This window comes from Bos indicus x Bos taurus, chromosome 5 (genome assembly GCF_003369695.1).
Source record: "Bos indicus x Bos taurus breed Angus x Brahman F1 hybrid chromosome 5, Bos_hybrid_MaternalHap_v2.0, whole genome shotgun sequence".
NCBI lineage: Eukaryota > Metazoa > Chordata > Mammalia > Artiodactyla > Bovidae > Bos > Bos indicus x Bos taurus.
This window is the reverse complement of record NC_040080.1, coordinates 51,685,506-51,712,204: the sequence shown is the minus strand read 5'-3', so window position 1 is coordinate 51,712,204 and position 26,699 is coordinate 51,685,506. Positions and strand designations below refer to the sequence as shown.

General features: G+C 41.4%; 2 protein-coding genes across 3 annotated transcripts in view; one reads left to right on the top strand and one right to left on the bottom strand.

Annotated features, from left to right (window-relative positions):
• Window positions 1–706: 706 nt before the first annotated feature.
• On the top strand, window positions 707–12,056 carry C5H12orf45 (chromosome 5 C12orf45 homolog). The gene is made up of 4 exons (XM_027541910.1): window positions 707–884; window positions 2,992–3,078; window positions 5,541–5,677; window positions 8,376–12,056. Exons 1-4 carry the CDS (start codon window positions 770–772, stop codon window positions 8,613–8,615), a joined length of 579 nt encoding a protein of 192 aa, XP_027397711.1. The 5' UTR covers window positions 707–769; the 3' UTR covers window positions 8,616–12,056.
• Window positions 12,057–14,086: 2,030 nt separating this feature from the next.
• Window positions 14,087–26,699, bottom strand: part of ALDH1L2 (aldehyde dehydrogenase 1 family member L2) — a 62,387-nt gene continuing 49,774 nt past the window's right edge. The window contains exons 20-23 of one of the 2 annotated variants that reach the window (XM_027541908.1): window positions 25,694–25,859; window positions 23,727–23,832; window positions 20,819–21,018; window positions 14,087–17,969 (exon numbers count right to left, since the gene is read on the bottom strand). In XM_027541908.1, coding sequence (XP_027397709.1) covers window positions 17,914–17,969; window positions 20,819–21,018; window positions 23,727–23,832; window positions 25,694–25,859 — 528 coding nt within the window. In that variant the 3' untranslated portion in view covers window positions 14,087–17,913. Of the gene's footprint in view, window positions 17,970–20,818; window positions 21,019–23,726; window positions 23,833–25,693; window positions 25,860–26,699 lie in introns of those variants that run through there. The other variant, XM_027541909.1, reaches the window with a different exon arrangement.

Below are 26,699 nucleotides of genomic sequence, written 5' to 3'. Positions count from 1 at the left end.
TTTGAGAATGCTATACTAAGTGAAATTTGCCAGTCAAGAAAAGGCAAATTTTGTATGATTTCGCTTATATGAGATATCTGAAGTAGTTAAACTCACAGAAACAGAAATTAGAATGGTGGAGGCAGGATGCAATGGTGGGGGAGGGGTGGGGGTGGGGCGTTGCTCAATGAATATAGAGTTTCAGTTTTGCAAAAATTCTACGGATCTGTTACATAACAATGTAAATAGTTAACACTTCTGAACTATACCCATAAAAATAGGATTATATGGTTTTTTTTTTTAAGATTTCTTTTTGGTGTGGATCATTTTTAAAAGTCTTTATTGAAATTGTTGTAATATTGCTTCTATTTTATATTTTTATTTTCGTGGCTGGGAGGCATGTGGGATCTTAGCTCCCAGACCGGGAATCCAGCCTATACCCCCTGAACTGAAAGTTCTAGTCTTAACCACTGGACCGTCAAAGTGTGTTCTATGTCACAGAGGTTTGAAGAGGAGGGCAGCCCCTACGGTGCGCTCTTCACTTTTAAATCCAGCCTTGCTAGCTCTTTCATCGAATCACAGGATCTCTAGAGCCTCCACCTACCTTTTCTCCGGATAGGAATGGCCTCCTGACTCCGCTAGGTGCCGCCCTCTCCGCGGGCCTCCCTCGCGCTGCCCCTAGCCCCGCTCCTACGAGTTTCCTCCAATCGCAGTCCTGGCCCCGCCTCCTACCCCAGCCTTTTTCCTGCATCCGGGCTTGGAGAGGCCGCTGTGAAGACCAGCGAGCAGCATGGAGGTTTCCGGCGAATCCCACTCCGGCCCAAGCTGTTCGTCGTCCTCGCGGGATGGCTCCGGGGTTTCGGTCTCCAAGGAGTTGCTGATGGCGGGGAGCGGCGGCCGCGGAGGTGACGAATGGGTGGTCGGCAGCGGCGTGGGGCGCGCACGTGCAGCTGGGGGCGGCGCTGCTGGAGCTGCGGGTCAGGGGCTACCTGCCTAGCTAGCGAGGGACCCGGACATCACCCCGGCTGCGGGGTTGGGGGACTGGCCGGCCTAGGTATGGGCATCCGGCCTCGAGCCCGAAGGTGGTTTGTGTTTTCATGTTTTAGGCACAGTGCTGAGTGCCCAGTGCTGAGGCCCGCAGCACGACCTTCCCCCGCACCCCTCCCCCTCCCAAGGGGACGACCTTAGAATCAGGTCTGGGTTCCAGCAGTTGGCTAGTAAGGGGAGCAGGTGAGTATTATGGATTGAGCACCCTCTCTCTGCAGATGCTCACAGAGCCATCCTTAGTGCGCTCCCTTAGTGCGCTGCTCTGGTAGAGGGAGACGCGTCCAGGAAACCCTCATAGGTTTTTAGACATCATAATAGAGAGCTAAAAAAAACTAGGGTTCGAATCCCAACCCCACGAGTAATTAGCTGTCGAACTTTTTTTGGAGGGGGGCGGTGTTTGAAGAGAATAAAGTTCATTCGAGTGGTAGACGCTGTTAGAACAGATGGCTGGCTCAAGGAAGAGCAGAACCAGCTGTGGAACTTTTTTGTGGCTCGGTGTCCGACGCTTTGCGACCCCATGGACTGCAGCACTCCAGGCTTCCCTGTCCTTCACTATCTCCCAGAGTTTCCTGAAACTCATGTCCGTTGAGTCGATGATGCCATCCAACCATCTCATCCTCTGTCGCCCTCTTCTCCTCCTGCCCTCAATCTTTCTCAGCATCAGAGTCTTTTCCAGTGAGTCGGGCTCTTCACATCAGGTGGCCAAAATATTGGAGCTTCAACTTCAGCGTCAGTGCTTCCAATGAGTATTTCAGTGTTGATTTCCTTTAGGATTGACTGGTTTGATCTCCTTGCAGTCCAAGGGACTCTCAAGAGTCTTCAGCACCATAGTAGGAGAGTTGTTTACATCCCCAAAGCTTCAGTTTTTACATTTGGAAAATGGAAGTAGTAGTACCTATAGTGTTTGGTTTTTTTTTTTTTTTCTGAGAAGAAGAATGAGTGTAATGTCTTGGACATATCCTCATTAAATATTAACTTGAAAAAAGATTCTTTGAGAATCCAGAGCATCCGATAATAGCTGAAGCTTCTTAGTGCCTACTCTGCCCCAGGAATTAATTCGCTAAATTTAATCCTCACAACTTCCCTGTGTGGAGTTGGTTCTGTTAGGGCAGTTGTACAGATGAGGAAACTGAGACCTGGTGTATCACACAGATAAGTAACTTGTTGGAGATCATGTGGCTGGAAAGTGGCAAAATTGGCATTTGAATCCAATCGGTGTGGCCCCAGAGTCCATGCTCTTTTCACTAATCCAATTATTAGGTATAAGCTATTGATAGTAGCTAGGAGTGTGGAGCTGCTGCTTTGAGGGTGAACAGGATTTTTATGCCAGAGTGAAGAGATTTTCCAGGTGTGGGAACCGGGGTGCATAAAGCCTTGGGTTTTGAAAGTAAGTCCTGTTCTCTGTGCTCTGATGGGCTGGAGAGTTGGGTTGATTTGAGGAGCTGTGAAAAGGCTAAAGGGGTTCTCTTTAAAGGGCTGTTTTGTCTACATCAGACATCTTGACTGAAAGGGAACTTACCAGGCAGAGATGTTTTATAAATGTAGAAATTAATACTCAAAAAGTGTAGGTGATTTGCCCAATATAATGTAGCTGGTAAACCATTTCTGGCTTTACTTAACCCTTATGTATTCTGTACTGCTTCCTGCATTCTGTCATTGCCGACCTACATTTGTTGCTGGTAGATTTCTGGCCCAGAAAGGTGCAGTTTAGTGGGCATTTACTACCTGGCATTGGTGAGGCAGAGATGTAAGAGACAGGTTTAAAGGGGGGAGATCTGCAGAAAGAACTAAAATGTTGTCATGGAACTTGGAATGTTCCTTCTTTTTTTTTTTTTGTTTAATGTGTTAGAAAGTGAGGAAGGAACAGTCAAGACTTGAGGGTGGAGGGTAGTCTTGCAAAGTTTGCTCTTGGGCTCCTATTTCTTTGTGCTGTAATAAAGGAAGTGTGTGTGTGTGTGTTTGCAGGTATATGGGACAGGTTGTTCATCAACTCCAAGCCTAATTCCAGAAAGAATTCTACTCTTCAAACAGTTCGGATAGAGAGGAGTCCCTGTAAGTACCCTTCCCTCTCTTCTCTTTCTCTCTGTCTCTCAAGAACCCTCTGTGATATGAAATTCTGCCTAGTTAATCACTTATTTGTTGGGACAGTGTCTGCTTTTGTTGTCAGAGAGTCCATTCTAGCAAGTCTTACTTGGAAATTACATCATGAATTCAGTGCACAGGGATAAAATTTCTTGTATTATTCCCCTGCTTTAAGAGAATGGGGCTTAAACCAGGCAGGAGGGTTTGATTCCTGGGTTGAGAAGATCCCCTGGAGACGGGAGTGGCAACCCACTCCAGTATTCTTGCCTGGAGAATCTCATGGACAGAAGAGCCTGGCAGGCTACAGTCCTTGGGGTCACAAAGAGTCAAACACGACTGAGTGTGACTAACACTTAAGAGGGTAACCTTGCCCAGAAAAACTTGTGGGATGGATTTTTGGAAATCAAAATCAACTATTCTTAAACTCCATGGGGAATGTTTCCAGAGGTTACTGACTCCTAAATTTCACACACGGATGTGGGAAAACACCACCAGATTTGATTAAATTGGACACAGTTACTTAAATGGTAAACGTTACTCATAACAGGGCCAGTTCTTTTTATTAATTACTCTGTGATATTGGTGTATCACATACTCTAAATATATGTGAGTCAGACTTTGTTCAGATAGCATTATGTAACACTTAGCATTTGTGTAATTCCCTTTTAATGTTTAAAAGAAAATAAAGACAAGAATTAGTAAAAATGGTGTAAATGATACATGAGGTTATCATGTCTGTAAACTACAAAATCGTGAGTAGTCGAGGGGAAGTTAACCATAATATGCACTAAATGTACAACAGCTGAAATGATTGCATGGTGGGTCCCCATTCAAATATAAGTTTTTGTGTAGACATAGGTTTATATTTTTGGAGGGTACATATCTCTGAGTGGAATTTTAAGAATTTTTATTTTTTAGTATTTTGGCCGTGCCACCCATCATGTAGGATCTTAGTTCCCCAACTAGGGGTGGAACTGTCACCTCCCTGCATTGGAAGCATGGTGTTTCAGCCACTGGACCCCAAGGGAAGTCCCCAGAGTGTATTTTTTAATAGAGAAAAGATTGCCAAATTCTTTTCCAAGTTGGGTATACCATCTGGAATCCTAGCAGTCCTGTTTCACAATTCAAGGCCATTTCTTGATCCTCACCTCCATTTTCTTCTTCCATGCTCTGAACATTTTAGTCCACTGTTACATGGCTGTGTCAGTGACTTAAGTTCTGAGAGCTCATGATGTGCATGGTTATATCCTGGGCCTCTCTTGAGAGCTAACTCAATAAATGACATATCCCTGTTCTTTGTCTCCCCTGTGCTTAGCACTCACAGATGAGTAAACTGAGATTTTGATTGGTTAAATTAAATGTATTAGATTCCTGTGGTTGCACATGAATGAAACCCAGATCCAGTTGCCTTTAGCCAACTGATGTTGGCTCATTTTTTGGGGAAAAATACCCCCAGTGATTTCAGGTACATCTGCATCATCCAGGTGCTCAGCGTCACCTGGGATCTGCCACTCTATATCTCTTAGTTCTACTTTTGTAGGTGTTGACTTTATCTAGAACCAGCTCTTCCCTGATGATGGGTGGTAGGTGGGCCAGTTTATCAGCAGCTCTAGGTTTACATTCAGCAACTCACCTAGTCATTGACTCTGGAAGAATGGACATCTTTCTCAACAGTCCAAAACAGAGTCCCAGGGTGATCTCTAATTGGCTTGCCAGATCACGGTGTCATGAGACCGAATCCCAGTGGCCAAGGTTGTGGAATACATAGGCATGAACTGGGTAGGAACAGGAGTGACTAAGAGTGACAGAGCTTAAGAAAGTCATCATTATCAGAAGAAAGGGAAACAGATGTGGGCCTCATCAACATCCATTGCTTCATTAACCTGCCCAGGTAACTCAGGTAGTAAGACGTGGAACTGGGGTTCTCTGAAGAGCCTCAGCAGTCTGACCCCAAAGCCTTGGAGTCTCATGCATTTAACTATTAAGTCCAACTGCCTACTTAATCAGTTTACTGTCTGTTGAATGCCATTCTTCTAGGAATTTTCAGTTCTGGGCATATATGAAAACCAGAAAACATTGAGAAATAATTGCTGAATTGTACAGTCATACTGTTTTTCATGGACAGAGGAATTCCCCAGACAAGAATACTGGCATGGATAACCATTCCCTTCTCCAGGAGATCTTCCTGACCCAGGGATCGAACCCGGGTCTCCTGCATTGCAGGCAGATTCTTTACTTACTGTCTGAGCCCACCATTTAAGAATTCAGAAGAGAATGAGAAGTTTTAAAATAGAAGGAATTTGAATGCTTTTTTATTGAACTGTTGTTATTATTCCTGTCAGATTGAGAAGTGTTTATATAGAAATTCTGAATTTTAAAAGTTTGGCCAAAGACTAACATAAATATTGATAAATGATATTTTCGCTCCTTAGTATTGGACCAAGTACGGACCTTTCTCCCACAGATGGCTCAGGCAAACGAAAAGCTAAGAAAAGAAATGGCAGCTGCACCACCTGGTCATTTCAATATTGAAAATACTGATGAGACTGTTGGACAAGTTATTCAAATGGTAACTATGCCTTGTTTTCATTTCATAGTATAAAATAAACAATATGTTTCATCACCTGAAAAAGAAAGAGAACTTTTAAATTTTAATTCCAAGTGTTATTTTCCTTTTTGCAAAGTCAGCTCATGTTTCCAGTACTGCACAGGTGCTCAGTCATTTGATGATTAAATGACCGAGTTATTTAATCCTAATAACCTCATAAGTCAGCAAGCTTCCCTGGGTGAAGTCTAGGAATTTAGTCGTTCAGAATCATAGAAAGGCTTTTTCCACTCCAATAACACATGTGTTATCTAGAAGCATTTATATACTAAGTGTCCTGAGTTTTTAAAAATTTTCCCATTCAAGGCCCAAAAGAAGTAATCAGAGTCTGATTCATTGAGAATGCAAAAATAAACAATGTGTATAACAGAAAAACTGCTTATATAACTCAGGTGTGAAATTGTCTTTCACTTTGCTGCTGCTGCTGCTAAGTCGCTTCAGTTGTGTCCCACTCTTTGTGACCCCATAGACGGCAGCCTGCCAGGCTCCCCTGTCCCTGGGATTCTCCAGGCAAGAACACTGGAGTGGGTTGCCATTTCCTTCTCCAACGCATGAAAGTGAAAAGTGAAAGTGAAGTCGCTCAGTCGTGTCCGACTCCTAGTGACCCATGGACTGCAGCCTGCCAGGCTCTTCCATCCATGGGATTTGCCAGGCAAGAGTACTGGAGTGGAGTGCCATTGCCTTCTCCAGTCTCTCACTTTGGGCTCCTCTTATTTCTGCACTGAAATCCCCTTTATAACACTCATGTCTGGACAGATCTGACACCATTTTTAATAATCATATACCTGATCCATCAGCAGATATGGCAGCTCTGCATCTAGAGTACATCTCGAATCAAGCCACTCCTGCTCGGCACCCAGGACCCTCACTCTAGGTGATGACAGTCTCTCCTCTGGATTATCCCAGGAAGTTCCCAGCCAGGCTTTCTGCTTCCACATTTTTCCCCCCAAAGCTTGTTCTTGACACATTGTATGTGGCTCCCAGTTTGGGAACCAGGGGGCTTCCCATCACATTTCTAATTAATTCAGAGTCCTTCATGGGCCAGTGTGATCCTGCCTCCATCTCTCCATTGACCTTCTCTCCCACCAAGGACCCTCACTGATTGTACTCCAGCCTCCGTCTCCTTGGCTCTGGGCCTTTTCCCTCTTTGTAAAATCCCATCCCCAAATTCCTCCATCTTTCATCATTTGTCACCTCAATGGTTTTCTTTCTTCTTTTTTTCTTCTTTAACTTTTCACTGCCCTACACTGTGCTTTCTGAGTAATTGTTTATTGCCTTTAAAAAAATACATTTATTTATTTGGCTGTACCAGCTCTTAGGCTTTTAGTTACAGCACGTGGGATTTAGTTCCCCAACCAGGGATCAAATTTGGGCCCTCTGCATTGGGAGCGTGGGCCCACTGGACCACCGGAAAACCTGTTTCTTAACTAAAACAGAGGTCAGCAGCCATTATTTGTAGGGGGCCAGATAGTAAATAACGTTAGGCTTTGTGGACCATGCTGTCTCCGGTATGACTGTCTATTTCTGCCATTTCCATGTGAATACAGCTGTGTGTGTGTGTGCGCGCTCGGTAAGTCGCTTCAGTTGTGTCCAACTCTTTGCGACCCCATGGACTATAGCCTGCCAGGCTCCTCTGTCCATGGGATTCTCCAGGCAAGAATACTAAAGTGGGTTGCCATGCCCTCCTCCAGGGGATCTTCCCGACCGAGGAATTGAACCCACATCTCTTATGTCCACCTGCATTGGCAGGCAGGTTCTTTACCACCAGCGCCACCTGTGAAGCCCCAAAGACAGCTGTAGATGATACGTAATGAGTAGGCACGTTTTATATACTTTTTATGGAATCCAAAATTTGAATTTCATACAATTTTTGCATTTCATGAAATACTATTCTTTTGTTGTTTTGTTTTTTTCCTACCACTCAAAATGTAAAAGCATTCTTAGTTCATGAGCTGCATGAAAACAGGCAGGGGGCTGGGTTTGCCCTGCAGGCCATGGTTTGCCACCTCCTGCTCAAAAACATAAGTTCCACCAAGGCAAGGATTTTGTTGTTGTTGTTGTTGAGATTCTAATGTGGTGCCCGGTTAATGTTGGTATTTGTTAATATTTGTTGAGTGAGTTTTGTTGGGTAGATTCAGCTACATAGAATTCAGCTGTGAGGAACATTTTAGACTTGTAATAAAAGTAAATCCTTAGGCCAGACTCTGGCAACTGAAAGAATAATGCTGCTGCTGCTGCTGCTAAGTCGCTTCAGTCGTGTCCAACTCTGTGCGACCCCATAGACGTCTGGCAGCCCACCAGGCTCCCCCTTCCCTGGGATTCTCCAGGCAAGAACACTGGAGTGGGTTGCCATTTCCTTCTCCAGTGCATGAAGGTGAAAAGTGAAAGTGAAGTCGCTCAGTCGTGTCCGACTCTCAGCAACCCCATGGACTGCAGCCTACCAGGCTCCTCCATCCATGGGATTTTCCAGGCAAGAGTACTGGAGTGGGGTGCCATTGCCATCTCTGGAAAGAATAATAGTATTGTATTAAAAACATTTCCTGTCTTCTGTGCTTCAGTATTTGTGCTAAGTGTTGGTCATTCCCAAAGTTGTTTTTATAACTTTTTAGGGAACTGCCCCAAAATAAATCTCCCACATGGTGTGTAATTTTTTTTCTTTCAGGACGTGGCCTTGTTTGAGATGAATCAGTCTCATTCGAAAGAAGAGGACAGTTCGGAAGAGAATTCACAAGACAGTTCAGAGGAAAGTTCAGAATCTGAGGATGAAGACGACAGCACCTCTTCGGAAGGTGAAGTCACCATAGATAATATTAAGCTTCCTCATTCAGAAGATGGAAAAGGCAAGATAGAGGTTCTGGACAGTCTTGCTAGTGAAAACAAAGAAAAACAGGGAAATAAGTGATCTAAGAAACAGGTGATAGATGCCTGCTAATTAAATGGCAACCCACTCCAGTATTCTTGCCTGGAGAATCCCATGGACGGAGGAGCCTGGTAGGCTAGTCCACGGGGTCGCAATGAGTCGGACATGACTGAGCGACTTCATTTCACTTGACTTCAGTTCTATGGAAAAGAGTGTGACTCACTAGTTGTTTTGCATTTCAGATACCTATGGTGCTTTTTTGCAATATTGAATATACTTTGTTTCTTGGAGAAACAGAAGCTGGCTTTTAAAGAGCTGGAAGGGATAGCATTTGGGGATCCTCTAAGAGCACACTGTATTTGTTTTCATGCTAAAGAGATTGCGTTTAGAAAGCTTAATTTTATGTATGGTAATGAGTGAGATTGTTGGCATCCTTCTTCATAGAATAGACTTCAGAAATCTCAAACTTATTTTAAGGTAAAAATACATATCACCTGTTTGTTTTTACTTTAAATTGTCCACTTGGATAAAACAACCTAGGTTGGTTTTTATTTTTTAAGTTTTTATAAAGTCAGACTTATTTATTACCATCAAAATGGGGTCAATGAAGTTGGGGTTAAAGAAGTTTTTTACAAAGAAAATAATTACTTACATTTAGCCACCCTCAGACATATCTACTTTCATTAAAAAAAAAAAAATTCCTTTCCAATTTGAGCGGGAAAACTGGTGTTCTGGTTTAATCACTGGTTTAAACTGGATTAAATTGGTTTAATCACTGTCGATGACTCTGTAGCCCCTTATTACATACTAATATGTAGAATTTTTATATTTCTCCCTTGCCATGGCTGTCTCATATAATACAACCAGGTGTGCTATAAAATTAAAGAAGTCATCTAAGTTCAGTTCTCTGAATGTATGTAGAATTTACTTTTTTGGTTTTGTTTTTTCTTTTTCTCATAAAGCAATGTTTTTGTTTGTTTCAACTATTAAAATTATTCCTCACAGTTGCCCAGTTTTGAAATCTGTTCATTGTAGAGAATAGGGACACCCCAAGAAAAATAGGGCACAGTACATAAAAAGATAGTAATTGGTTTTCCCTTTCAAAAGACAAAATGATCCTACTTTGGGGTCTCCTTTCTGCCTTATTCTTGACCTTATTAAACTTGTTTGGGTTCTTATTTGCCATGGAACTGGCTTTGCTCAGGATGTAAACTAGAGAATTTAGAGGAGTGTCTCCAAGTGCATTGAGCTGATGGGACTTTGTTCCCTAATGTTTTAGGGTTTTTTTTTTTAACTGTTTTTTTTCTTACTCCTCACCTTATCCTTGTGAATACTCTGAAGATTATTCTCAAGGTTCTTTCTGGTATTTCCCATTGGAAATTGGAACCCAGGCTGTGCCTTAAAAGTATGCAGAGTGAACAGATCTGGAAACCAGATTTCTCAGCTAGAAAAGATACCATGTTGTACCTGGTAGCACCAAACACAGCTGTGATGAATTATTGGTGTAAATATGTATTTAAATAAATTAACAAATATTTAAATAATGTCTTCTACCAGCTAATATTTATGCCACATTGTGGGAAGAATTGCATTTGTCTGGTTCACTCCTTAGCATGGTGCATGGTATACAGTAGGCACTGAATGATGTAGATAAATGAATCAACAGGTATATGGGGATGTACAGGGCATTTTAAGCCATGGTATCCATGGGGATATGAAGGTGTAAGTTCACCAGAAATGCATACCTAAGTAGTAGACTGGTCAGTGAAAGAGACTATTCAGTGTAGAATTACATACTAGTACGTAGAATTTTAATATTTCTCCCCTTCTTTGGCTATCTCATATAATACAACTAAGTGTTCTATACAGTTAAAGAAGTCACCTAAATTCAGTTCTCTGGACATTCTTATGACATTGGAGGAAAAAAAGAAATCTAATATGTGATAGGGTTGTCCTTTTCAGTTCAGTTCAGTCGCTCAGTCGTGTCCGACTCCTTGCAACCCCATGAATCGCAGCTCGCCAGGCCTCCCTGTCCATCACCAAATCCCAGAGTTCACCCAGACCCATGTCCATCGAGTCGGTGATGCCATCCAGTCATCTCATCCTCTTTCATCACCCTTCTCCTCCTGCCCCCAATCCCTCCCAGCATCAGAGTCTTTTCCAATGAGTCAACTCTTCGCATCAGGTGGCCAAAGTACTGGAGTTTCAGCTTCAACATCAGTCCTTCCAATGAACACCCAGGAGTGTTTTCCTTTAGGATGGACTGGTTGGATCTTCTTGAATTCCAAGGGACTCTCAAGAGTCTTCTCCAACACCACAGTTCAAAAGCATCAATTCTTCAGTGTTCAGTTTTCTTCACCGTCCAACTCTCAACATCCATACATGACCACCGGAAAAACCATAGCCTTGACTAGACGGGACCTTTGTTGGCAAAGTAATGTCTCTGCTTTTGAATATGCTGTCTAGGTTGGTCATAACTTTCCTTCCAATAGTTAAGTGTAAATTGGATCCATTGTTTAATACACAGTGTCAGGGATGGCTGTTTTTAAACAAAGTTAGAATCTAGGCTCATACCATGTACTAAAGTCAAGGGACAAATTGGGAAAAATATTTGCAATAAAAGGCAAAGAATGAGAGTTATTAGTATAAAATGGGCTCTTACAAATTAGTAAAAAAAAAAAAAAAAAGTAATACTCTGAGTTAGTGAGATGTGAGCAGATAATTCACAGGGAAAAAAATGCTCAGTCCCATTTTTCAAAGAAATGCAAATAAAACCAAGGTTATACTTTTTTACCTGTTGAAGTGGCAGGTGAAACAACAGCTAGTACTTAACTAGTACTTAACCTTTTTGTGTGCCTGCCACTATTCTGAGTGTTTTGTGCGTTACCACCACTCTCACACATAGAAAAATTTATCGAGTTACACATTTAACATCTGTGTACTTTATGTATGTTATACCTTAATGAAAAAGCTGTTTTGTTTGTACGCAGCTTGCTCTACAGTCTCTTGGAAACTGAGTCACCGTCATGCTTTGGTTGGTCTGACCCTGTGCATTCTCTGCCTGATTCTTAGGTGTAAGGTGACGGCTGCCATTTGAACAGTCTTGTTCCTGCTAAGGCTGCTCAAATGTTCTCTTTAGCCTTGTGTGTTATCTTTTTATGGCTCTTTGACAGTCTTAAACTGGGTAATTAGGTTTAATGGTCTTGGAAGCAAAAATATTCTTAATGAATCTCCTCTATCCTCATAATACTTTGTGCATCAAATGTGGTATTTATTGAAAAAAAAAAAACACTGCCTTGCCAAGTAGCTTGTATTCCTGTGCCTGAGTCCACAGCTGTGGCAGAAAAGACGAAGAGATTGAGCCTTTCACTTGTATTTCCCTCAGTGCCTGGCATGGTGCCTTTCACTTGGAATGTACAGTAAATGTTCATGAAAAAAAACTTTTTTTTTCCTCTTGACGCCAATAAAGTAATACATCTTAAACATCAGTGGTCACCAGTCCTGAAGAAAGACAGGTTTACTACTGTCTTTTGTCTAACTGATTAGTAGACTTTTCCCCAGAGTTTAATGTTGGCATCTTTGTGGGTGACTCCCCACCGTATGGGCTTCCCTGGTGGCTCAGACAATAAAGAATCTGTCTGCAGTGCAGGAGACCCGGGTTCGATCCCTGGGTCGGAAAGATCCCCTGGAGAAAGGAATGGCAACCCACGCCAGTATTCTTGCCTGGAGAATTCCATGGGCAGAGGAACCTGGCAGGCTACCGTCCATGGGGTCACAAAGAGTTGGATACGACTGAGTGAGTGACACTTTCACTTTCTCCACCATTTGTTCATGGAAAATCCTGGCAGTGATTGGTTTGGGCGATGGGTATGTGACAACCTTCAGAAAGCGGCACAAGCCAAGTCTTGTTAGTAAACTTTCTGGAAAGAAAAGGATTTCTTATTCCGAAGAAGGCACATGAAAAAATGGCTCCTTCTTTGGAACCGTGGATATCTTGTGGTTGGATATGGCTCTTGCCACTCTGACCTAGTGGGCATACCTGGAGCCACAGTAAGCATGCCAAGGAGAGCACAGAGAAGCAAGGAACATCACTGAATTACTGCATCAAATAACTTGACAAAGCTATCACTGGATTTCTAGTTTTGTGACAGTGAAGTTCTTTTTTATTTAAAAAAAAAAAAAAAGGCCACTACCTTATGAGATACTCTTATAGCTACTTCACAGATTTAAAGAAAAAAGTGGCAGGGAGACACTAAGCAAAAATTTTAAAGCCTCCCAATAGGTAAGTGGTGGAGAGACTTCCCTGGTGGTCCAATGGCTGACTGTCCTTCCAGTGCAGGGCGCCCGGGTTCAATCCCTGGTCCAGGAATTAGATTGCACATTCTGCAACTAAGACCCCATGCAACTTACGTGGTGGAGCCACATTTTCAATTCAGTCAGCCCCACACTGCCGTTATGGGTCTTTGTGCCAGTCACAAAGCCACAAGCGTAGGCTCTGAAGCAGGATCAATCCCAGCCCAGCCACTTACATTAGTTTTTCCATTTGTAAGATGGGAATAATAGTATCTCCCTTATGTGGTTTTAGTATTAATAAGAAATGAATGACTTAATACCTATCACGTGCTTAGAACAGTGTTTGGTAAGTGTGAGGTGTTATGCTATAAGAAAAATACAGTGGTGGCAAAAATGTGGAGAAACTGTTGGCAAGATTGCTATATCCTTTTAATCAGAGATTACACCTCTAGGAATTTATTCTAATTAAGCAAATACAGTTTTGTTCACAAACTTCTATATAAGATTGATTGCGGGGACCTCCCTGGTGTCCAGTGGTTAAGAATCTGCCTTGCAGTACAGGGGACTGGGGTTCAGTCCCTGGTCAGGGGACTAAGATTCCACATGCCTCGGAGCAACTAAGCCCGTGTGCTGCACCTACTGAGCCCACACACTGCAACTAGAGAGTCCGCGTGCTGAGACAAAACATCCTGCGTGTCGGGTCAACTAAGACCCAGTGCAGCCAAATAAATATTTTTTGGGAAAAAAAAAGATTGATTGCAGTGTTTAAAACAGTCAAAAAGCAAATATAAATGTCCAACAATAAGAGAACAAGTTGAATTAAAGCCAGTGAACATATGTAGAGGTATTTATTGACATAGAAAGATGGTTACGTATTTTTAATTGAAAAAAGCAGATAAAGTTATGTACAGTATATATTAGTTCTAAAAAAAAGTATATTCATAGAAAAAAATCTGGAACAATTTCAGATATCATCTGGTTATTTGTGGAGAGTGGTTGAATCTTACCTTCTCATTTTATTATTTTTACAAAATAAGGTGTGACTTAATCATTAAAAGTCCACTTAGGTATTATTTGCATGATAGTAATAATCATAATAATTCATCCTTTCAATCATGTTCATGTCTGATAACCTACTTCTAGACCAGGTTCCCTTGAGAGCTTCTGTTTTCTTAAAAAGGCAGGTATAGGGAAACCAATTTGTTTCCTTGCCCTGTCTCTTTTTTTTTTTTTCTTGCCCTGTCTCTTGATGTTTCCACAAAAGCTCTCACAGTTCATGTTACACTCAGTTTAGCTTTGAGTTTGACAAATATTTAACACATGCCTACTCTTCATTATCCAGGGTCTGATTTGGTTATGGGCAACAACGGGATCTTAGCTTGGTTAAAAGACTTTCAGCTTCATTGCTTGAGTACCTGCTCTGCCACTGAATAGCTGTTTGATCTGGGCTGGTTACTTAACCTCCTTCATTTGAAAACAAATATTTATTGAACTCCTCCTATGTGTTAGACACTGGAGATACAGCATTGAACAAAAGCCCCTGTTCACAAAGCTTCAGTTCTAATGGGAAGAGCTGGATGGTTAATAACCATGTGGTGATAAGTGCTGCAAAAACAATGCAGGAGAAGGCAAATGACAAAATGAGAGGACAAATGAGGTGTGGATGTGGGAATCTCATGTGCTATTTTAGGAAGAGTGATCAGCGAATGGACCTCCACTGAGATGGTGTTTGAGCAGAGACCTGGAGATGAGGCAGCCTGTTGGGAGGTGGTGTGTGGGACAAGTTTCAAAAAGAAGCAGTGGTGTACTGGCTGTAGCCCACACTTGTTCTAATCACACGTATCTCTTCCCAATTCTGTGTTCAGTGAAGTTTGTACCTTGAAAGCAGCCAGTATGAGAGCATTTATACACAGAAATCAGAAAATGCTACAAGTCAGAATTTTGTTTTTGATTTTTTTCCCCAGAGAGCCACTTGTTAAATATTTACCAGCACGCTGCTGGGAAGAAGGAGCAGTAAGTGCAAAGGCCCTGCACTTAGGAGTTAGGAGTGTGCTTGATCAGTTTGAGGAACATCAAGGCAGCCAGGGTGGCTAAACAGAATGAGAGGGTAGATGGTAGGAGATGAGGTTAGAGGTAGCCAGGAACAAAGTTGATAGGACTTTGCAGGCATGGTAAGTGGTAGACTTTATTGTAAGCGAAATGGGGGCCATTAGGAGGTTTTGTGCAGAGGAGTGACACATTTCTGACTTAGGGTTTGAACCACACAGGGAGGGATCAGGAAGGCTAGTCAGGAAACGCAATAACCTCTTGGTGGGGTGGAGCCAGTAAAAAGAGCGCCTCGATTTATTCATCTTTTCAGATGTGAAGTTTAAGTAAGTTGGCTTAGCATAGTGACTAGCATACAGCAGCCCCTACATAAGTGATAGCTGTTATTATTGACAGATGCCAATCCTGGGAGTGGGGAAGGGGTCTCATATCTAATTAGGAAGACCAATCATTCCAGCACCACATGGTAAGAACTGTGTTCCAGACAAAGTATAGAGGAGAGATACTTAAAACCAAGTTGGGCACAGGAAAGGCCAGGAAGGGTGTTTGAACAAAAGGGCAACACTGGGAAATGGAAGGAAAATAGAACGTTTAAAAGTGTCTACACCTCCTCAACTCCCCAGTTAAGGGAACGAATCACAGCTTTATCCTTTGGCAAAATAATCAGCGATGTGAAGAAATGGTGATAAATTACTCTGTATGTTAATTAAATTACCTAGCAGGCTGTGTATCATTATATTCTCATTCAAATTCACCTGTCATTTTATAAATCCCATGTAGCCTTTGACTCTGGTCAGCAATCGGATATAAAAACTCAAGCCACTAAGAACTTCAAAACTCACTATGGAAAAATGAGTTCTTAATCTAGAGCTCAAGCATGGGTTTTAGGAGGTCTGTGAATTTCTTGAAGATATTTGCAGAATTAGGTGTGCAGGTGTGAGTTTGGACAGGGGGATCCATAGCTTTTATCAGATTCTCAAAAGAGGTTTATGACTCCCCCCCCAAAAGATTAAAAGCACTGCTACTGAGATTAATATTAGAAGGTAAAAGTCAGTCTAAAAGAAATGGGCATGTTTTTGTTTGCCATTTCATCTATCAGTAAAATATTCAGTTGTATAAAATAAAGTGATATTTTAAATCACATGAAATCAGTAAAAAAACTGCATTTAAAATGTGGTTCCTTTATAATAAGAACTTTGTCATTTTATTCAAATATGAACTATCAATTTGGACCCTGTTGGGTCCAAATTTAGAATTTTACCTGTGCCAGCTTACAGGCAAAATTTGCTCTATTGATCATGCCAGGATCATACCTAATATTCTTCCTTTTGAAAGTTTTCTGCCCCTGATTTTGTTATTGTTGTTTATTGATTAACAATTCCCTGCACTCTTCTTGGTTAAACTGCTGAGTTCCAAAGTAGTTAAGTAATCCCTAAGGGCTTCTTCAAAGCCAGAGAGATAGGAATGTTTACTGAAATTTTACTTTAAAAAGAGAATTAATGGAAATTAATTGCTCTGACAAACTTCTAGAGACTCTTCAAGTCAGGATCTCACCTTCTGCTAGTCACACCTGGACTACTTACCCACCTGTTTTTGTCTGCATCAGGCAATTATGAAGTGCTTCATGAGTTGTAATAATTCCTCTTTCTTGAGCACAGAGAATGATCTAGACACCTTGTTGAGTGCATTATGTGTATAATCCCATTGAATCCTTACGACACCTAATGAGATAGGAACTTTATCCCTATTTTATAGATTCCACCTCTCAGCTTTATATTGATATATTAGGTAACCAATCTGCCCTTTATTGAGTATTTACCATGAACAAAGCCCAGTGCAAGGTGCTTTACTAAGATTATTGCATTGAATCCTCACCTCATCATAAGGTTCCTGAGGGAGGCATTACTGTCCCCATTTTACATACAAGGAAACTGAGGCTTGGAGAAATTGTATCAGTTTCCCCAAGTCACATAGACAGTAAGATGGTATGATATGAACCAAGATCAGCCTCCAAAAACTACTTACTTAATAATATATCATACTGTAAAATTCACTTTAAAAGCTGTTGACAAGAATTTCAACTATTTGAAGTCAAAAATCATGTCATTAAACTTTGTGTACTCCTCAGGACATAATATAGCACCTCGTACTTAGTAGGTACTCAAGAACTGTTTATGAGCTGGTCACTTATCACAGTGGGTTGAAAAATAGAACATCAAGGGCATAATGATGTATCTTATTTCCGAAAGAAAATAAAAAAACTTCCTTCGCTTTCCTTGGGGGATATACTGTTTCTTGAGAGCAAAATAATAGGGGAAGAAAGATTGCGGCAAATGGAGAAGGTGGTATTGACATGTATGTGCTACCATGTGTGAAACAGACAGCTGGTGAGAAGCTGGTATATAGCACGGAAGCCCAGCTTGTGCCCTCTGATGACCCAGATGGGTGGGATGAGGGAAAGGGAGGGAGGCTCAAGAGGGAGGTGATACACGTATAATTATGGCTGATTTGCCTTGTTCTGTGGCAGAAACCAATACTATATTGTACAGCAATTATCCTCCAATTAAAAAATATATTTAAAAGATTACAGAAAATCTTTTTAATAACCCCCACATGCCTGGTTCATAGGTTAAAACCTTACCTATTATACAAGGGTTCCCAACTTTCTGTACTATAACTGCATCATATTGATGTTTGCAAAACGAACAACCTTGATTAGGATTAGTCTTGGTGGGGGAAAAAAAGCAGCTCAATATTTTAGAAATACGTGTGGTATACAACATAGTCAAAACCCAACATCATTTGAAGGTATAAAAGGGGTATTAGAAAACACTCAGGCACAGGTGTAAATGCTTAGACATGTGGCCCCACCCTCCTCATGGTCCCTGTGCATGTTTTTCGGCTGGCGGCTGGCACCTCTGTCCTCGGCACAGCCAGGCTTCTTCACTGGGAGAGCTGAAGAGTGGTGGGCCCGCGAGGAGTTCCTGAGGATGGCACTGCTCTAGTACTCCAACGTCACAGTCTTGGTTTTGAGGTATTCGTTTAGAGCTTCCTCACCTAGGAAAGAGAAAAGCAGTTGATGGACTGTGTTCACAGGTGGACGTGATGGCGCCAGGTGTAGTGTATCTCACTGAGCAAGAGAGTGGGGCTGAGACAGTGCTTCTCAAACATTCGATTTCATGTGAATCACCTGATCTTATGACACTGTAGAGTCTGATTGGATTAAATCCAGCAGAGGCCCCAAGGTTATAAGTGAAAGTTGCTCAGTCGTGTCTGACTCTCCAACCCCATGAACCATAGCCCACCAGGCTCCTCTGTCCCTGGGGATTCTCCAGGCAAGACTACTGGAGTGGGTTGCCATGCCATCCTCCAGGGGATCTTCTCAGCCCAGGAATAAAACCTGCATCTCCTGCATTGCAGGCAGATTCATTGCCGTCTGAGCCACCAAGGAATCCCTATATGCTTCTAACCATTCCCCAAATGCTGATGCTCATGGTCTACACTTTGAGGATAAGGGTTTAGACCAGCTACCAGGCCTTCTAAGGACCACACTGTTGACTTATCAACCTCTACCCAAAACCCTTCTTTATGTCCTGGCTTGATGATAAATCTTCATCTCTCTTCCTCGCCATTTAAGCTGAACAAAAGTGATCAGGATACTGTCCTTCCAATTACATTAAATGTAATTATATTAAATGCAGTTAAATGCATTAAATCCAATTACAATAAATGCAGAATAGAGTGAAGTTTGAGATCATTTTGTTTAATTTTGTTAGAGAAAAGAGAAATGTATTTTTCCTGACTTACATAGTATGTTAAAGACACAGAAGGCATGCATGCGTGCATGTAGTTACTATAGTCGTGTCTGACTCCTAGCAACCCTATGGACTGAAGCCCTCCAGGCTCCTCTGTCCATGGGATTCTCCAGGCAAGAATACTGGAGTGGGTTGCCTTGCCCTCCTCCAGGGGATCTTCCTGACCCAGGGATTGAACCTGGGCCACTTGTGTCTCCTGCATTGTAGGCGGTTTCTTTACCCACTGAGGCACCTGGGAAATCCACAGAAGGCATATCCAGGCAAAAAATAGGTCTGCCATTTTGTTTCTGTGCCGTTCCTGTTTTGAGCTTCCGCAATCATCGATTCTACAGCAGTTAAGGGGCATGAATACCATGAGTGAAACTAATGAGTATATGATTCTGGAGTTAAGTTTAAACTCAGTGTTCTTACTGTTAAATTAGAATCACCTTAGGGAGCTTTTAAAATTCCTGATCCCAGGTCACACCTCAGACCAGTTAAATCAGCATCTTTGCATTTTTTTTTTTTTAAAGCTCCCAGGTGATTCTAATCCAGTGTGCAGCTGGGAACCATTGAGCTGAGGGAGTTTCAAATTCAGAGAGGAAGAAACTGTTAAGACAAAGTTTACTGTGTTATAATAAAACAGACAAATCGATCATTCTCTATCCAAAGACAAATGGAACACTATTGCCTTCCTGATAATGCTAACACTATTGCTTCCTGATAATAATTTCCCTAAGAAAATCTCCCCCTGTAGTTTAGATCCAGGGATGAAAGCCAGATTGAAGACATGAAAAGAAAAAAAAGAATTAAACTTCAACTCAATGGAATTTAAAACGGGAGTCACTCTTATTGTTGCAAATAAATTGTCAAATGTCATCAGGAAAGAGAAGATGTAAAAATACCCCAAATTAACAAGCATACTGTAATTTTGGTAAATCACAAACATTTCAACTTTTGAAACAACATGCCAGACTGTGAGGGGTGAGGACATGGGCTACACAGCTGGAAGACCTCGCTTTGCAGTCTTTTTGTCCATGGCTGGCTGGCTGACTTTGGGCAAGTTACCCAGTCTCTCTAAGGGCCATTTTCCTCATCTGTAAAATAAAGATAATAATAGCATCTGGGTTCCCATGGCTGGGACTTCCCTGGTGGCTCAGTGGTAAAGAATCCGCCTGCCAATGCAGGAGATTCGGGTTCGATCCCTTGATCAGAAAGATCCCTTGGAGAACAAAATGGCAACCCACTCCAGTATCCTTGCCTGGGAAATCCCATGGGCAAAGGAGCCTGGCATGCTACAGTCCATGGGGTCGAAAGGAGTTGGACACAATTTAGCAACTGGATAGCAATGCTCCCGTGGCTATTGTGAGGGCTGCTCATATGCTCTTATAGGCCTGGTATGTATTTAGTTTTCAAAATAAGCTATTACTGGAAATGTGATAATGTTGCTGCCCACTGTAAATTACGTTTTGGGGCTTTCTGCAAACTCTACATCTGAGCTCCCAGAGGCCCAGAAAACTCTGCCAGTTTCAATGTTGACTCTGAAAGACTGCCAAGTGGTTCAGAGACAGCATACATTCTTGGAGCTAGCTGGTTGTTGCCTTCTACCCATTTTCCTTTCTTGGTTCCACTTGGTCCCATGACACCTAAACCAAGTTCATGCTGAATGTCAGGTTAAAAGAAACAACCAAACATATTTTAGCTAAATTGTCAGTGTTTTCTTTTCGATAGGAATCTTCTTTTTTAAAAGGAAGCCTTTTTCCATACAATTTGTGTTCTTTTCTATATGTATGTTATGTTCAATAAAATGTTTAACCATTGATATGTGGCAGCCTGGGATGGGAGGGGAGTTTGGGGAGAATGGATATGTGGATATGTGTGGCTGAGTCCCTTTGCCGTCCACGTGAAATTATCAATATTGTTAATCAGCATACTCCAAATAAAATAAAAAGTTTTTAAAAAATGTTTAACATTGAAAGAAAAATCAATGCCCTTGAAACCCCAGATCAACTACCACGTGGGAAATGCCCTTTAAAGCAATATACAAGTGTTGGACAAAGCACGAAGCGGGCTTTTTATGATGTGCAGTAGAAAGGTAAGGCATATTCATACCTAAGTCTTTTCCAAACCCAGACTGCTTAAATCCACCGAAAGGAGCAGCCACATCCGTCTTGTTGTAGGTGTTAATAAAAACAGTTCCTGCTTCTAGTTTTTCACTCACATACATGGCTTTATTTATGTCTCTTGTAAAAACTCCTGAGGCCAAGCCGTATTCTGTATTATTTGCTCGCTGCAACACTCCATCGACGTCCCTATAAGATGTTTATAGGAAGACATAAAACCTCATTAAACGTAAAAGCAAAACACTTTCATTTTATGTTCTAATATTTTTCCCCTCTGTGTTAGAAACAGGAAAACGTTACTGCCAGTGTGCTTACATTTTTATAAATGAAATATTCCAGGCTTACACCAAAAGAAACGCCCAATGAGATATTACAACCCTAGTATTGTATTTTTTCACATATATCATGTGACACCCTTTAAAATCTGAGCTGAAGTCATCTTTTTAATCGTCTTCATTGGTTTTCCTTCATGACTACCCCATTTGTCTTTCCCCTCAGTTCCATATATAGATATTATATATTCTCAGAGCACCCTCTCAGTCCCTCCATCTATTCAGATTTTACATGCACAGTTCAAGGGCTCATTCCATGCCTCACCCTGAAGCCTTCTCAGATCCCATCAGTGCTACTGCTTAGGCGGTAGAGTGGAGTGGCCCAGTGAGAAGGCTCAGCAGCCAGACTGCCTGGGTGACCTTTGGGCAAATGACCCCATCTCCCCCAGCTTTTCTGTATTCTTGTGAAAAAATGAAAATAGTAATAATAGCACCTCCTGTCTGTTGTCATAAGGATTAAATGAGCCAATAGTGTCTGGAACAAAGGAAATGCTCAGTGAAAGTCAGCTATAATTGGGTAGCCCACGTTCCTCCAACTCAGTCACCTTCCAACTAGACAGGAAGTTCCCAAGGAGAAAGAGAACATTTCATTTTTCTTTATACTAGGATGTGGCAACATCAAATGTGAACTCAATTAATAGGCTAATCCCATAAAAGGGTAGTAAAATCATTCCTTCAGTGGGTCTGGTGACTTCCCTGCCTTCTGTCTCAGTATGTGTGCGTGGCCAAGTCAGTGCAGACATGAACCCACTCGTGTCTCCACTTGTTCCAGTTCCCATGTGCCTGCCATACAGTATCTCATTTTTATGAGTGTCATCCTAATGTTAAAAAAAAAAACAAAAAACATGAAATTTCTACAACATGGCCAGTAAATGCAAGCCAAGATTTCATCTGGGGATCTGGCAAGGAAATGGGATTTCTGTTCCAAAGCTGGAAGAAAAATTAGTTGTGCTGAATTCTTTGAAGAGACAACAAAGGCTTGAATGTGGTGCCTCCCCTAGGGATTTTCAAAGGTAATCTTGTCTCTATCCAATTTTCAACTTTCATGAGAAATGTGGAATCTCATTTGGAGTGGACTAGACTCTGCTAAAACTCTCACACTTGATGCACTGCACTTGATCGCACTGAAGATATTCATAGATTGGACTAAGGCTGAAAGATGGCTGGATGCCAGTGCCCACTGAGGACTGCTGAGATCACACAGCTTCATAGTACACCTTGTCCACTTTTAGAATAATAACAATGATTGCAACTGCACCAGCAGCAAACACATTTAAATCTTCAGTCGCTCAGTCGTGTCTGGCTCTTTGCGACCCCATGGACTGCAGCACGCCAGGCTTCCCTGTCCATCACCAACAATGACCCCAAAACATAGATACTATTAATAACTAGCCCAACTTCACAAATAGATAAACTTTACAAATAGAGAAACTTAATAGAGGAATTACGCTAGTAACCCAAGCCCACAGGGGTGGTCAGTGCAGACTCCACCCACTGCATTTCCCACCTACACCCTCTTGGGTTAACTGCCTGTCTCTTTGTCTGTCTCCCCTATTAGATGGTGACCTCCTTGAGGATAGGATCTGTGATTTATGTAGGCTTACATTCTCTAAACCTGGCTTCTAATATCTGCATGGTTAACACGACTATCATATAGGGGAATTTATAATTAGGAAAAGAGGTTAAAAGAGCATCTTTCAATCAGTATGTCAAAATGTTACTACAATTTAGTGTCCCCAAAGTTCTCTTACAATCTATCAAAGACCAAGAAGCCCTTCTGAACTGGGTATTCTGTTTTTTACCACCTTCTCATTGGTTAAAGAAAAACTAAAGCCATAATTCTAAAGAACTGTGTGCAGTATACCAGAGAGTCTATTATATTAAATATTATGATAGGAACTCAGTTACCATATGGACTTCTTTGATATGCTAAACACTTTGGGAAGTTTCAGGGACCCTGACAAACCAGTACGTCATTTACGGTTGTTTATAAGGTGACTGTGGGCTTTCTACAAAGAGTTGAGTTGTAGGTTTTTGGGGGCATGATCCCCTGTGGAGAAAACACTCCACTCTTTCTTTGGGAAAATCAGATTTCATAGATGATGCCTTCTCTAAAAATGTAAATGCAAAAACCACTTCTGTTAGTCTCAGTTACTGGCCTTATTCCAGAGATGTTTCAAATGCCAACTGTACAAAAATTAAAACTAGCAAATACCATATGATGTCAGCCATTAATTTAAGCTAAGGAGCAAAAATTTATTTCAACTTACATTGTAAGTTAGTATTCTCTTCTAATTATTTGTCAATTATTATTATGGTAGAAATTGTATCGGAGAAGGCAATGGCACCCCGCTATGGTGTTCTTGCCTGGAGAATCCCAGGGACAGGGGAGCCTGGTGGGCTGCCGTCTATGGGGTCGCACAGAGTCAGACACGACTGAAGTGACTTAGCAGCAGCAGCAGAAATTGTATGTTCTTTAACTGTATGCTCTGTATATAGCACAGTGGTAGGGAAAAAAAAAACCTGTATCTAGTCAACCCAGTTAAATTATGCCTAGGAACATACCCATTTTGGAATTTAGAAATGACCATAATAGGCCCAAAGGATTCCTCTTTGGCAAGATACATGTGGTCTTCCACATCTGTGAAGACAGTAGGTTCCATAAAAAAGCCTATTTGAAAACCAGAAGAAAATAACATCAATTATAGTGTAATTTTCAATTAGTAGTTCTCTCATTTAATTACATTACAACTTTTATTTCTTCCCTTCTGGGTCAGTAAAACCAAGAAGACTTTCATTTTCCTATTTGGTGTTAACAATCCTAGGTTCTTATACTTTTAATGTCCTTATTACAAAAATTTCAAACATATGTAAAAGTAGAGAAAATAGTATAATGAATAGTAAAATAAATCTTTATGTATATATTTTGCTAGATTTGATTCATTTTTTCCTTGCTGATATAGTTTAAAGCAAATTCCAGAGACATAGATTTGTACTAGAATACTTGGAGTATAAATTGTAATGTACATTATCATACCTAACAAAATTAACGCTAATCCCTTATTCATAGTTTTTTTCAATTTAACTTCTAATTTTTAAATTGAGATATAATTGACACATAACATTAATTTCAGATGTACAACATAATGATTTGATATTTGTATTCAATTTCTGATTTCTAGAAAATATCTCTTTGTAGTTGATTTGTTTGATTCAGGGATTCAAATAAGTTACACTTTGCATTTGGTTGTTAGATAGCTTTAATCTGGAACATTTCCTCCCTTATGCCCACCCCTTAATTTTCATGGCACTGACTTGTTAAACCGGTGAATTCACAGTGGGAAAGAATCTGCTTGCTAATGCAAGAGATTCAAGAGACACAGGTTCGATCCCTGGGGTGGGAAGATTCCCCTGGAGTAGGAAATCGTAACCCACTCTGATATTCTTGCCTGAAAAATCCCATGGACAGAGGAGCCTGGTAGGCTACAATCCATAGGGTTGCAAAGAGTCGGACATGACTGAAGTGACTTAGCACACATGCATGACTTTGTTAAACAAACTGATTCAGCTGTCCGGCAGAATATCTTAGGCATTTCAGATTTGTCATTGCTTCTTTGGGATGATATTTGATTTGTTTCCCTATCCCCTGTGCTTCTTTAAATAGAAAATATGACATAAAGGCATGGTTAGATTCATGGTTAAATGTTTTTGGCAAGAATACTTCATCGGTGATGGTGTGTTACACACTGGATCCCATAGAAGACATATCATATCCAGTCGTACGGCTGGTACTCAGTCTATCACAGTAAGACAGGAGGTTTTACACCTGTTGTTTGTTCATTTTTCTCTCCTTTTGGGTATCATGACATGGAGTCATTCACATACTTCTGTAACAAGTACTGGGTTCAGTTCAGTTCAGTCTCTCAGTCATGCCCGACTCTTTGCAACCCCGTGGCCTGCAGCACACCAGGCTTCCCTGTCCTTCACCAACTCACAGAACTTGCTCAAACTCATGTCCATCGAGTTAGTGATGCCATCCAACCATTTCATCCTCTGTCATCCCCTTCTCCTCCTGCCTTTAACCTTTCCCAGCATCAGGGTCTTTTCTAATGAGTCAGTTCTTCATTAACAGTTACACAACAGGAATGAATCCTTCCCAGGCTAAACTGGCTAAGATTAAGCCTCACATTGCCAGGAATGAAAACCGCCAGTTCCTGAAACACACTTATCCATTACGCTTGTTTACTGCACAGCTAAGGGCCTGTCACATCATTTTATTTGATTTTCACAGCCTCGTAAAGCAGGATGTGCACATTTCATCGCATTTTACAACTAGGGCTCAACAAAACTATTGTTGAAGGTGTCACAGCTTAAAAGTGGCCAAGCAGGATCTAGAACGTATTTCTTCTGATCATAACATAAATGCCACTGTTTACTTCTGAGGCAAGATGGTGCTATAATGAAGCCTGTTACCAATTATTCCAACTTAAGAAGCCAGGCCCCCAGCATCCCTCCCCTGGAGGTGATCATACCTGGCCTTTGGACTTGTCTTCCTCCGTACACCAGGGTGGCCCCCTCTTTCACTCCAGCTTCACAGTACTGCAGAAGCTTTTCCAGATGGGCCTTATGATTTTGGGGCCCATGATCAGTAGATCTGTCAAGTGGATCACCAATTTTCATCTTTTTAATTTCTTCCACCTGTATATCACCCAGTTTGTAAAACACAATTGACTGTTAGTAATGGATACCCTTCACCAAGCTTCTGCTGGGTGATGGGTGTTGTACTGAGCTCTTCCCAGATGGTCCTCACTTAGTCTTCATGGTAGCATTGGAGGTAGATATTTATTTCCATCTTACATATGAGGAAACTGAGGATCAGAGGGGCTAAGTGACTAGCCCAAGGGCACACGACCACTAAATACTGTAGAGTTTTCTTGATGTGAAAGCCCAAGCTTTTAACCACTGAGTTTTAAACAGAACACAAGCCACATGCATTGTATTAAAATTATCTTGAATGTTAATCCATTAAAATAGCAAACCTGATGTTCTGGAATTTTTGTCAATACAGCATACTCTTCATGGCAAAGTAATTTCTAAAATGGCCACATTGTTGTCTTTTCCTCTCCCTAAATGTGGCCGACTGCCCTCGTGAAAATCTCACGGTATAGCCACACTGGAGGACATACTAGAATGTTCTGATGAAAAACCATCTTTACATGGAACATTCATCACTCACACATGCTCCTTGGTTATCTTTTTTTTTTAACTTTTTATTTTGGAGTATAGCCAATTAACAATGTCGTGATAGTTCCAGCCAATTAACAATGCTGTGATAGTTTCAGGTAGACAGCAAAGAGACTCAGTCACACATATACAAGTATCTATCTATTCTTTCCCAAACTCCCCTCCCACTCAGGCTGCCACATAACATTGAGCAGAGTTCTCCGTGCTATACAGCAGGACCTTGTTATCCATTTTAAATACAGCAGTATGTACATGTCCATCCCAAACTCCCTAACTATCCTGTCCCCCCATCCT